General features: G+C 39.4%; 1 protein-coding gene and 1 pseudogene across 16 annotated transcripts in view; one reads left to right on the forward strand and one right to left on the reverse strand.

The window, feature by feature from the left end:
• Positions 1-13,535, reverse strand: part of MTA3 (metastasis associated 1 family member 3) — a 116,752-nt gene that overhangs the window by 68,731 nt on the left and 34,486 nt on the right. For all 15 annotated transcript variants that reach the window (XR_001880818.1, XR_001880817.1, XR_001880816.1 and 12 more), the window contains exon 4: positions 10,232-10,420. Coding sequence is in view for 11 of the 15 variants with exons in the window: in XM_017848907.1 (XP_017704396.1) it covers positions 10,232-10,420 (189 nt within the window). In the remaining 4 variants the exon portion in view is untranslated. The remainder of the gene's footprint in view (positions 1-10,231; positions 10,421-13,535) is intronic.
• LOC108513219 (60S ribosomal protein L27 pseudogene) lies at positions 12,921-13,399 on the forward strand (annotated as a pseudogene). Its single transcript, XR_001880819.1, has one exon. The product of XR_001880819.1 is annotated as a 60S ribosomal protein L27 pseudogene (transcript).

Consider the following 13,535-nt stretch of genomic DNA (forward strand, 5'->3'; position numbering starts at 1 on the left):
AAAAAAAAAAAAAAAAAAAAAAAAATAGTGGAACTAATTAAGCAGAAGAAAGAATTATTGAGCCTGAAGACAGGCTATTTGAAAATACCCACTCAGAGGAGAGAAAAAAGCAAGGAATAAAAACAATGAAGCCTGCCTACAGGATCTAGAAAATAGCCTTGAAAGAGCAAATCTAAGAGTTATTGGTCTTAAAGAAGAGGTAGAGAAAGAGAGGCAGGAAAACTATTCAAAGGGATAATATCAGAGAACTTCCCAAACCTGGAGAAAAATATCAACACCAATATTCAATAAGGTTATAATCAAACTCCCAAAGGTCAAAGATAAGGAAAGAACCTCAAAAGCAACAAGACAGCAAAAACAAATAACTTATAACGGAGCTCCAATACATTTGGCAGCAGACTTCTCAATGGAAACCTTACAGGCCAGGAGACAGTGGCATGACATATTTAAAGTGCTGAAGGAAAAGACCTTTACCCAAGAATAGTATATCCAGTGAAAATATCCTTCAAACGTGATAGAGAAATAAAGACTTCCTGACAAACAAAAGTTGAAGGATTTCATCAACACTAGACCTGTCCAATAAGAAATGCTAAAGGGAGTTCTTTAATCAGAAAAAGAAACAGATGTCGGTGAGCAAAAAGAAATCATCTGACGGTACAAAACCCGCTGGTAATAGTAAGTACACAGAAAAACACATCGAGTATTGTAACACTGTAATTGTGGTATGTAAACTACACTTAAGTCTTAAATAGAAAGCCCGAATGATGAACCAATCAAAAATAATAACTACAACTTTCCAAGACATAGTACAATAAGACACAGAATCAACAAAAAGTTAAAAAGGGGAATGAAGTTAAAATGCTGTTTTCTAACTATTAGGTTTCAGTGTGTGTGTGTGTGTGTGTGTGTGTGTGTGTGTGTGTTTGAGATGTTCCAAGAGGTGATTATTACATATTGCACACCTGTATCAAAATATTTCATAGGCTGTGGTGTCGTGGCTCACGCCTGTAATCCTAGCACTTTGGGAGGCTGAGGCAGGCAGATCACAAGGTCAGGAGATCGAGCCCATCCTGGCCAACATGGTGAAACCCAGTCTCTACTAAAAATACAAAAATTAGCTGGGGCTGGTGGTGGTTGCCTATAATCCCAGCACTTTGGGAGGCCAAGACAGGCGGGCTGCTTGAAGCCAGGAGTTTAAGACCAGCCTGGCCAACAGTGAAACCCCGTCTCTATTGAAAATAAAAAAATTAGCTGGGCATGGTGGCGCATGCCTGTAGTCCCAGTTACTCGGGAGGCTGAGGCAGGAGAATCACCTGAATCTGGGAGGTGGAGGTTGCAGTGAGCAGAGGTTGCACCACTGCACTCCAGCCTGGGTAACAGAGTGAGACTTTGCCTCAAAAAATAAATTAATTAATTAAATTCAATAAAAATATAAAAATTAGCTGGGGCTGGTGGCATGTGCCTCTAGTCTCAGCTACTCGGGAGGCTGAGGCAGGAGAATCGCTTGAACCCGGGAGTCAGAGGTTGCAGTGAGCCGAGATTGCGCCACTGCATTCCAGCCTGGCAACAGAGAGAGACTCCGTCTCAAAAAAAAAAAAAAAAATTTTTTTTAATTAAAAAATTTCATGTACCCCATAATTATATATACCTACTATGAACCAGCAAAACTAAAATAAAATTTTAAAAGGAAAGAAAATGTTTAAAAAGAAAATGGCCAAGAATTATTCAAACTTAACGGAAAACAAAAAAACAGTTCTAGGATGCTCAGAGAATTATAAATAGAATAATTACAAAGAAAACATGCTCAGGCACACTGTGGAAGTAAAATGCTAAAACCAAAAGTAGACAGAAAATTTGAAGACAAAGAAAAAGAAACATCACATCATAGGAACTTCTCATCAGAAACTAGTTACATCAGACAGCACTGAAAAAGAAAAGCAAAAAAGTGAATTACATAAAACGTGAAATGTGTTTTAAGGAACAGCCGAGTTTTTCAAGCAAAGCTAAATTCACCGTTGTACTGCCATTAAGTGCTTATATTGGAGGAAAGGTTTCAAATAAATGATGTGAGCTTCAATCTTTTTATTTGCTTGTTTGTTTAACTGAGATAGGATAGTGCTATCCTGTTCAGGCTGGAGTGCAGTAGCTATTCACAGGCATGATCACAGCATGCTGCAGCCTCAAAATCCCAGGCTCGAGTGATCCTCTTGCTTCAGCTTCCCAAGCTCCCAAGTAGCTGGGACTACAGGGTGTGTTACCCCATCTGTAGCCCTAAGCTTCAATCATAAGATACTAGGAAAAGAAAAAGCAATTAAGTCCAAAGCAATATAAAGGAAAGAAGTAATAAAGACACAAGCAGAAATCAATGAAATAGAAAATAGAGCAAAGTCAATCAAACCAAAAGCTGGGTTTTCTTTGTTTGTTTGTTTGTTTTTTGCAAAGTTCAACAACACTGATAAACTCCTAGCCAGACTGATCAGAAAAAAAGATTAAAAAAACACACAAATTATCAGTATCAGGAACGAGACAGTAGATGTAACTACAGATCCATGCTACAGACCATAAAAGGATAACATGAGAATATTCTAAACTCCTATTATAAACATCTTTATAACAGTAAACTAGACAACTTAAGATAAAAGGGAGAAATACTTTGGAAGACAAACTACCAAAGTCACTCATGAAGAAAGAGGTAACAATAAAAGACCTGTATCTATTAAAGAAAATGACTTCAGTTTTAAAACCTTCCAAAAGGAGATGACTTCACTAGTGAACTCAACCAAATATTTAAGGAATAAGTTTACACAAACAGTTCCAGAAAACAGAAAAGAGAATACTTCCCAACTCATGCTAAGTAGCCATCACTAGCCTGAAATAAAACAAAAAATATTACAATAAAAGGAAATGAAAAGTTCTGTATTAATCATTAACATAGATTCAAAACAACATGTTCCACACAATAAAGGTATATTAAGTCTTAGTTTGTCAACTCAAAAAGATAAATTTCAAAAACACAGATGCAAACATGCTTAACAAAATACTGGGAAATCAAATTCAGCATTTTATTAAAACAATGTCTCATGACCAAGTGGAACTGACAGCCAGGAACACTGGTTGTTTTCAGTAATCATAAGTTAATCTATGTTATTCACCATATCAAAAGAGATAAACATCCTATAATCACAACTGATGCATAAAATACATCTTACAAAATTTGACATCATTCATGATTTTTTAAAAAACTCTCAGAAAGTAAGAATAGAGAGGAATTTGCTCATCATTAAAAGACACATACAAAAATAAAACAAATTACAGTTGATCTCACATGTAATAGTGAAAAAATGAATGAATTTCCCCTAAGATCAGGCACAAGAAAAGGATGTTGCTCTTACCATTTCTTTTGAACACTGCATTGGAAATACTAGCCAGTGCAATAAGGCAAAATAAATAAAATAAAAGGCATACAGATGGGAAATAAAACAAAACTGCCCTTTATGTGCAGATAGCATAACTATCTATGTAGAAAGTCCCAAAGAATCTACCAAAAAAAACCGACTATAACTACTGCAAGAGATTCACAAGGCTGCAGAGTACAAGGTGAATATATAAAAGCTGCATATTAGGAGAGAATGTTACAAAAAAAAAAAAAAAAACTTGAATTCAAAATACATAACAAACTCTCAAAATCAACAAACAAAAAAAGCCCTCTTTTAAAATAAGCAGAAGATTTTGAAAACCATTTCACATCAAGGACATATGATGGGCAATGATACACATGAAAAGATGCTTATCATTAGTCTTTACGGAAAACGCAAATTAAAACCGAAATGAAATGCTACTACAAACCTATTATAACGGCTTTTTTAAAAATGACAATAATGTGGCCGGGCGCGGTGGCTCAAGCCTGTAATCCCAGCACTTTGGGAGGCCGAGATGGGCGAATCACGAGGTCAGGAGATCGAGACCATCCTGGCTAATACGGTGAAACCCTGTCTCTACTTAAAATACAAAAAACTAGCCGGGCGACGAGGCGGGCACCTGTAGTCCCAGCTACTCGGGAGGCTGAGACAGGAGAATGGCGGGAACCCGGGAGGCGGAGCTTGCAGTGAGCTGACATCCGGCCACTGCACTCCAGCCTGGGTGACAGAGCCAGACTCCGTCTCAAAAAAAAAAAAAAAATGACAATAATGTGTCAGGTGCAGTGGCTCACACCTGTAATCCCAGCAACTTGGGAGGTCAAGGAAAGAGGATCACTTGAGCCCAGAGACCAGCCTGGGCAGCATGGTGAGACCACATCTATATAAAAAATAATAATTTTTAAAAAGCTAGACATGGTAGCACAACATGCCTGTAGTCCCAGTTATGTGCAAGGCTGAGGCCAGGAGGATCACTTGGGCCCAGGAGTTTGAGGCTGCAGTGAGGTATGATCATGCCACATCTGTTTTAGTGGTCCTGTTTCTCTAACTAAATCCTGACTGATAAGCGAACTGTTTTCCAAAGTGGCTGTATCAATTGCATTCAAACTAGCAAAATATGACAGCACAAGCTGGAGCCTATAAGGATGGGAAAAACCCTTGTAAGTAGCGACTGCCTTTGACCCTGATGGTACGCATGTTCTGCAGAAACCAAGGCTTTCTTCATGGTGCTAAACACACAAACACACACCTTGCCCTGGAGTCAGAGATGATGAAGGGGGATTCTAGGGAAGACAGAGCAACTGCAGTCCCAACATTGCCTCATGCCAACAAAGTGGGCCAGCAGATAAATGAGAACACATATGAGCTACAAAAATGGCTGGTGCTTCATTTCTGTTCTCCAAATCCTGCACTAGAATTTCTCATGGCCCACCCTAAAGGGCAACATACCGGGAAGGGAATTCTGGAAAACGTGGTTCAGTCTGGCTACACTGATATGTTATAAAGCTAACAAAGGTAATTTCTTATAAAGTTAGACATATAGTTATCATGTAAGACTCAGCAACCCCACGGCTCGTATTTCCCAAGAGAAACAAAAACTTATGTTCACTAAAACTAGCATACAAAATGTTTACAACAACTTTACCCATAATCATCAAAAATCAGAAACAATTCAAATACCCTTCAACAGGTGAATGAATAAACTGATTGTGGTACAGTCACACAATGGAATAGGCAATGAAAATGAACTACTGATATATGCAGCAACACTGATGAATACCAGATGCATTATGTTAAGTAAAATAAACCAAATTAAAAAGTTACATACTACTAAATGATTCTACTTACACAGTGTTCAGAAAAAGGCAAAACTATAGGGATGGAGCATAAATCAGTGGTTGCCAGGGTTAGGGCTAGGGTATTGTTGACTATAAAAGGGAAGACTTTACGGAAGAGGTGATGGAACTGTATTGGGTCTTGATTGTGGTGATGAGTTTTGTTTGTTTGTGGAGACAGAGTCTCACTCTATCACCCAGGCTGGAGTGCAGTGATCTCGGCTCACTGCAACCTCTGCCTCCTGGGTTCAAGCAATTCTCATGCCTCAGCCTCCCGAGTAGCTGGGACTACAGGCATGTGCCACCAGGCCCGGCTAATTTTTGCATTTTTTTGTAGAGATGGGGTTTTGCCATATTAGCCAGCCTGGTCTCAAACTCCTGGCCTCAAGTGATCTGCCCATCTCTGCCTCCCTAAGTGCTTAGATTACAGGTGCCCAGCACTTTTTTATTTTTTATTTTTTTGAGATGAAGTTTTGCTCTATCACCCAGGCTGGAGTGCAGTGGCGTGATCTCAGCTCACTGCAACCTTCACCTCCTGGGTTCAAGTGATTCTTCTGCCTCAGTCTATCGAGTAGCTGGCATTACAAGCCTGCACTACCATGCCCAGCTAATTTTTTTGTATTTTTAGTAGAGGTGGAGTTTCACCATGTTGGCCAGGCTGGTCTCGATCTCATGACCTCAAGTGATCCAACCACCTCGGCCTCCCAAAGTGTTGGGATTAGAGGCATGAGCCACTGCGCCCAGACTCTTCTTTTTTTTAAGAGACAGTCTCACTATGTTGCCCAGGCTGGTCTTGAACTCCTGGGCTCAAGTGATCCTCCTGCCTCAGACTCCCAAAGTGCTGAGATTTCAGGTGTGACCGACCACACCCAGCCTGTGGTGGTGGTTATGGGAGTATGCATTAATAAAAACTCACAGAACTTTAACTGTAAAAAACTGTAAAGGAGTGAATTTTACTGTGTATAAATTTTGAAATAAGTTAAACTAAGCTTTGGAATAAAGCTATCACTAAACACTAAATATAAAAATATCTACACCCAAATATGTGCTTTCTACACAATTTGTTCTTAAATGTACAAATACACAATAATATATTCATTCACTTGGGAAAGCTAAGACACTGTAAGCAGAAAACAATCAATGATCACTTTTGGGTAGTGGGATGAAATCACTTTAAAAAACTCACCATTATGACACAGTTGCTCAGTGCTCAGGTAAAGGTCTAGTATTTAAGCAGAGGAGGCCCAGGAGACTTTTTGTTGCATACACTACCTGACAATTTCTAAAAGGACACTTCTTAAAACTTCATGTCATAAGAAATACATTGCCCCAACAACATCATGTACCTGTGATGGCATTATAGGAAATAACATTATTTGCATTTTATTTTCTACTGTTTATATGTTACTTTTATAAGTATGGGGGGAAAGAGGGGATGATAAGTTTAAAAACACCAACCACCACAAAAAGCACAAAACCCTTTGAGCAGTTTAACATTCTAACATTCTATCCTGTTTCTTTTACTTGACACAAGTAACCAATTCCACTCTCCAAAATACAACAAATCTAACATGGACTGGTCCTCCAACAACCACCACCTAGGGGGCAGTCTCCAGGGTTAAAATCCACATTTCCCAGACTCCCTTGCATCTAAGATTCTGGGTATAATTTAGGTTGCACCATAGATGCACTGGCAAGATAGACGGATTTGGTACTAAAGGCACCCTGCTGGTGGGGTTTGAGGGAGAGACAGCACATTGGAGCCACAGGCAGAACGGTAGCTTCCTACTTCAGCAGTTAGGTTTCTAATCACAGCAGGGACGGCAGTATCCTTAGCTGGCCCATTCTGAAGTGTAACTGTCAAAGTCACAATCTTGGAGGCCCAATCTGATGTGTATTTCTTCATCTTCCCTAGTACTTAATGTTTCAATAAGCTTTCTATTCAAACAAGCTAGGGTAAAACAAAAGAAAAACTAATATATACCATGCTACAAATCTGTAATTTTGTTAGATCATAAAGGCAACAAAAAAATCATCTAACAGTATTATTACTGTTATACTCATTTTCATTGTTAATTTTATCTGATACCGATGGCAGCCTCCATGTTCAAGTATGCTGCACTAACCTACGGTTCACAGAGTTACCCTCTAGTCCTGTGTTAAGTGCCTCAGTGTTTACCTTGCTATCTGCTCTTTTCTCTCTTTACCTATTAGAGACCCAGCAGAAATGCCAGTTAACTCCATCAAGCCTCTCCCACTTTGGCACACTGAATCCTTTTTAATATTCCTATATACTTGTTTATGTACTGACAGAAATAATTAATATACTTGTGGGTATATTTCAATCTCTTGATTTTAACTATGAATTAATTCCTTGAAGCAAGGACCACATTCAATTTTTGTTGCATGCCTAGTGCCTTTTTGCAGGCCTGGCATGTTACAGGTACTCAGTAAATACCACTAGAACATAGAATAAGGTATTACATTCAGCGCAGGGAAAAGTATTTTCACTTTCGGTGTTTCTCACCTCCTACTCCTTTATCAGATCTGCAGGTTTTATTTATCTTATTTTTATTATTATACTTTAAGTTCTAGGGTACATGTGTACAACATGCAGGTTTGTTACATATGTATACATGTGCCATGTTGGTGTGCTGCACCCATTAACTTGTCATTTACATTAGGTATATCTCCTAATGCTATCCCTCCCCTCTCCCCACAATAGGCTCCGGTGTGTGATGTTCCCCTTCCTGTGTCCAAGGGATCGCATTGTTCAATTCCCACCTATGAGTGAGAATGTGCGGTGTTTGGTTTTCTGTTCTTGAGATAGTTTGCTGAGAATGATGATTTCCAGCTGCACCTATGTCCCTACAAAGGACAAGAACTCATCCTTTTTTATGGCTGCTTTATTTTTTTTGAATTTTCATTCAGCCTCACAGTGTAGACTTGATTCACTAGGTTTTATTCTTTGCAATTTCTATGTAGCTGTAGCTCTATTATAACTGTTATATTAATAACATTGCACTATTATGTTATTCTGACCATCTGAAGCTAAATGCCAATACATTTTAAATTTTCAGCTGTGCATCCTACAAATTTAAATCATGGCATGTAACAAGTTAAGTATGAGTGAAGTTTTGCCAGAAGAACAAATTATCAGTGATACTAACCATTTTAATTACCATGTCTGGGATTTAATTTATCAACCCATATTGGTAAGTAATAACTTTGTGTCAAACAATTCAGTAAAGATGCAGCAACATAAAAGGCAGGCTACTGACTCACATCAAATATGTAATAGTCTATAAAGATTCTATTTTTGTAATTTAAAATAAAGGATGACTTCATAGAAAGCTATTTATGAAAATCTCAAATGGAAATTTCACCATTTCAAAGAAACTGTAAGTTTAACTAAAGACAGTAAGTCCATAAACACAAAGACAAAACACAGTACATACTATAGTAGACAAGATGACCTGGTATTTACCCCACTGCATGGGGTAAATAAGTGAGGTGATGAATGTGTTAATTGTGGTCATCATTTCACAATGTATACGTATATCAAATCATCATACTGTATACCTTGAAAATATGTATTTTCTACTTGTCAATTATACCTCAGTAAAGCTGAGGGGAAAAAAATTTTAATAATAAAAGATATACATAGGATACTCAGGGGTCCCCAGTCCCTGGGTCACGAACTGGTTAGGAACTGGCCTGCACAGCAGGAGGTGAGTGGAAAAGCGAGCGAAGCTTCGTCTGTATTTATAGCCACTCCCCATTACTCCCATTGACCCCTGAGCTCTGCCCCGTCAGATCAGCAGCGTCATTAGATTCTCATAGGAGCGCAAACCCTATTGTGAACTGTGCATGCGAGGGATCTAGGTAGCGTACTTCTTATAAGAATCTAATACCTGATGATCTGTCACTGTCTCCCATCACCCCCAGATGGGACTGTCTAGTTGCAGGAAAACAAGCTCAGAGGTCTCACTGATTCTCCATTATGGTGAGTCATATAATTATTTCATTATATATGACAATGTAATCATAATAGAAATGTGCACTTGCACAATAAACGTAATGCACCTGAATCATCCTGAAACCTCCCTCCACTCCCAGTCCATGGAAAAACCGTCTTCCACAAAACTGGTCCTTGGTGCGAAAAATGTTGGGGATCATTGCTCTGTATCATTAAGAATCAAAGATCAAAAGCCCATAAAACAAATCTCCTACTGTGCTTGGCAGAGGTCATTTCATTAAGGGTCCGGATCAAATTCAGGCTCAACAATTAGTAAGACAACTAGAAAAATACAGAAAGCTTAAAGCAGAGCAGCTAGTCTAAAAGCAGATATCAGATTGTTTAGTGCAAATGGTAAGAAAAGCTGACCATATTTTAACTCGGAACTCAGAGAGAGGTAAATAGGATAAATTAATATTGCCAAGGTTTACACCAAGAACACAGGACTCGCTGAGAGTATGGGGTTTTTTTTGTTTTGTTTTGTTTTTGAGACGGAGTCTTGCTCTGTCGCCCAGGCTGCAGTGTAGTGGTGTGATCTTGGCTCACTGAAACCTCCACCTCCCCGGTTCAAGAGATTCTCCTTTCTCAGCCTCTTGAGTAGCTCGGGCTACAGGCGCGTGCCACCACGCCCAGTAAATTTTTTATATTTTCAGTAGAGATGGGGTTTCACCACATTGGCCAGGCTGGTCTCGAACTCCTGACCTCGTGATCCACCCACCTCGGCCTCCCAAAGTCCTGGGATTACAGACGTGAGCCACCATACTCGGCCTGATATTGTGGGTCTTAATACAACTAGTCCTCTGAATAATTATCAATTTCTCCCTTTACAAGACTAGCCTTCATTTTACTTTGAGCAGATAAAAGTTACAAACTTGCTAAATGAATACTGTAAGGTTTACCAGATTTCTAAAACAGAATATTCCCATCTCAACATTTTATTTTACTCATAATTTTCTACTTACAAAATCTTGCCGTATGTCATTGAAGTCTTTGCCATATTTTTCCAGTGCCTCTTCAAATAAGCTAGCTTCAGAGGCTGACCATTCCTCCATTTCATCTCTGCATAAAACAGGTCCTCCGAGTGGTACTAAGACACTAATGGCACTGCTCAAATCATAGCTGTGTCTATACAATGTATCCATAGCGTGAAACTAAAGAAACAAAATGAACAGAAAATATCAACCAGAAATGCAAACATGCTACATTATGTAAGAATAGAAACACTAAAATATATTATGTACTTAATTAACAATATACTTATACTTATTTTTAACAAAATTTTAAACAGATTACTAAATAATTATTTAAGATATCATTTATTGCTTTAGAAAATGCAGACTTGTACCCTCATTTGGGGGGAGGGGAGCACCGGGTCTCCCTCTATTCCCAGGCTAGAGTGTAGCAGCGGACTCAACCTTCCGTGCTCAAGCAATCCTCCTGCCTCAGCCTCCTGAGTAACTAGGACCACAGGCATATGCCACTATGCCTTGTTAGCTTTTTTATTTTATATAGAGACAGGGGTCTCGCTATGTTGCCCAGGCTAGTCTTGAACTCCTGGGCTCAAGTGATTCTCCCACTATAGCCTCCCAAAACACTAGGATTAAGTCTCTTTTATTTTTATTTATTTACTTTTTTTTTTTTTTTTTTTTTGAGATAGGCTCTTGCTCTGTCACCCATGCTGGAGTGCAGTGGCATGGTCATAGCTCACTGTAACTTTGAAAGTCTAGCCGGTCCACACATGGTGGCTCACGCCTATAATCCCAGTACTTTGAGAAGCCAAGGTGGGAGGATCACTTGAGCCCCGAAGTTTTAAGACCAGTGTGGGCAACATAGTGAGACCCTCTCTCTACAAAAATAAACAATTAGCCAAGCCTGGTTGTGCACGCCTATAGTCCCAACTACTTGGGAGGCTGGGGTGGGAGGATTCCTTGAGCCCAGGAGGTTGAGGCTGCAGTGAGCTGTGACTTATGCCACTGCACTCTAGCCTGGACAACAGAGTGACAGCCTACCTCAAAAAATAAAAATTGATAAAAATATCAAAGTCACTTCAGCTCTTGTGCAAGGTATACAGCACAGCCATCCTTGACCAGGGAAACATATACAGATTATGTATCAGAGAGTGATAAAAAAAAATTCTCAGGTTGGGTTAAGGAATCACGTACTAAGATGGAAAGAAAACAATGGAACACAGTATGATGTTTAAGACAAATTTATAAACATGCTGCACAGAAAAAGCAAAACAAAACAAAGTTACATATTCATGTTAATATGGTAACTTGGTTGAGGTTGTAGAAGACAAAGAATAGATGGCCAGACTTGCACGGAACAGCAAGGCCACTGTGGGTTTCTTATATATTTCAAGCGAGAGTGATTTGAAGCACAATTTGAAAGGAGAAAAGATAGAAGACACAATCACTGTAACGTTGAACGCCTGGGCTCAAGGTTACTTTTGCAAAAGTAACTTAGGTCTAGCTTACTTAAAAAGCATTTTCTGGCCAGACACAGTGGCTCATGCCTATAATCCCAACACTTTGGGAGGCCAAGGTGGGCAGAACACTGGCACCCAGGACTTCAAGACCAGCCTGGGCAGCACAGTGAAACCCCATCACACAAAAAAAAAAAAAAGAAAAAAAACAGGCATGGTGGCATATTGCCTGTAATCCCAGCTACTCAGGAGTCGGAGATGAGAAAATCACTCAAGCCCAGGAAGGTTGAGGCTGCAATGAGCTGAGATCGTGCCACTGCACCCCAGCCTGGGCAACAGAGTGATGCCCTATTTTTAAATAAAGAAGGCATTTTCCTCCAATCAGAACAATAACTAGGTTCTAAAACTTCAAGTTTTGAAAAACCTTTTATTTTATTTTCCTACTGGAAAGAGAGTCATTCATAGCATGTACATACATGTACTTGTATGTATAACAGGAAAACTGAAAAACAGCACAATCAGCTCCGCCTATGCTGCAGATTAGCTCATAGGTGCTGCAAAGTGATCTAATTCTTGCCCAAATGAGAACTAGTTGTTTTTCTCCCCACCTCTCAACCCCACCCAGACTTTCTAACACATGAACTTCAAGTCTTGCACCTTTTACACAATGTATCTCTTGCTATTTATTAAAAATTTCACAAATGGGGATAGCTTCACTTCTATGCAACAATAGAACTCTTAAAAATTTAGCTTTTGGTATAAGTTATGCATCTCCAAGCCCGCCACCAGTCAAGGTCTCAGTGCCAGCTACGCCACTGCAGCTGTCACTATGGCCCATGAGAACACTGCTAACTCCAAGATCAAACAGTTCTGGAGGTGCTTAGGGCTCCGGGGTGCTGAACGAAGGTGCTGGTAGCCTTAGAAAAGAACCAGAGAAACCTAATACTGCTTTGGTTTTTTAAAGCATCACTTAGGAGTTGCTACCTCAGAAAATCCAGAAATAGAACTGCTTTCCCTAGAATTGACAGAAATGAAAGATAAATATGAACCACCTCAGGTGAAGTGTGCAGGATAGAATTCTTCTCAGTTGAAAAGACACTAAAAATGGTTTTGTATAACTTGAATAGTTTGTATATTACATAATCTTTTCTAGATAGATGCTACAGAATTCTTTTAATATGTTACATTCACGTATCACACTTTACTATTAGAAACACACTTAGAGCTTTTTGCTGTAGGCCTGAGTGGTTGCTGCCGACATGGGCAAGTTCATGAAACCTGGGAAGGTGGTGCTTGTCCTGGCTGGACGCTACTCTGGACGCAAAGCCGTCATCGTGAAGAACATTGATGATGGCACCTCAGATCACCCCTACAGCCATGCTCTGGTGGCTGGAATTGACCGCTACCCCCGCAAAGTGACAGCTGCCATGGGCAAGAAGAAGATCGCCAAGAGGTCAAAGATCAAGTCTTTTGTGAAAGTTTATAACTACAATCACCTAATGCCCACAAGGTACTCTGTGGATATCCCCTTGGACAAAACTGTCGTCAATAAGGATGTCTTCAGAGATCCTGCTCTTAAACGCAAGGCCCAACGAGAGGCCAAGGTCAAGTTTGAAGAGAGATATAAGACAGGCAAGAACAAGTGGTTCTTCCAGAAGCTGCGGTTTTAGATGCTTTGTTTTGGTCATTAAAAATTAAAAAGGAAAGAAAAAAAAAAAAAAGAAAGAAATTAAGAAGGAAATTGAAAATTTTCTTGAAACAAATGAATAGGGAAACATATCAAAATCCATGAGATGTAGTAAATGCAGTACTAAGAGGAAAGTTTATACTAATAAGCACCT

Source organism: Rhinopithecus bieti, unplaced genomic scaffold, assembly GCF_001698545.2.
Source record: "Rhinopithecus bieti isolate Rb0 unplaced genomic scaffold, ASM169854v2 scaffold_28163, whole genome shotgun sequence".
Lineage (NCBI taxonomy): Eukaryota > Metazoa > Chordata > Mammalia > Primates > Cercopithecidae > Rhinopithecus > Rhinopithecus bieti.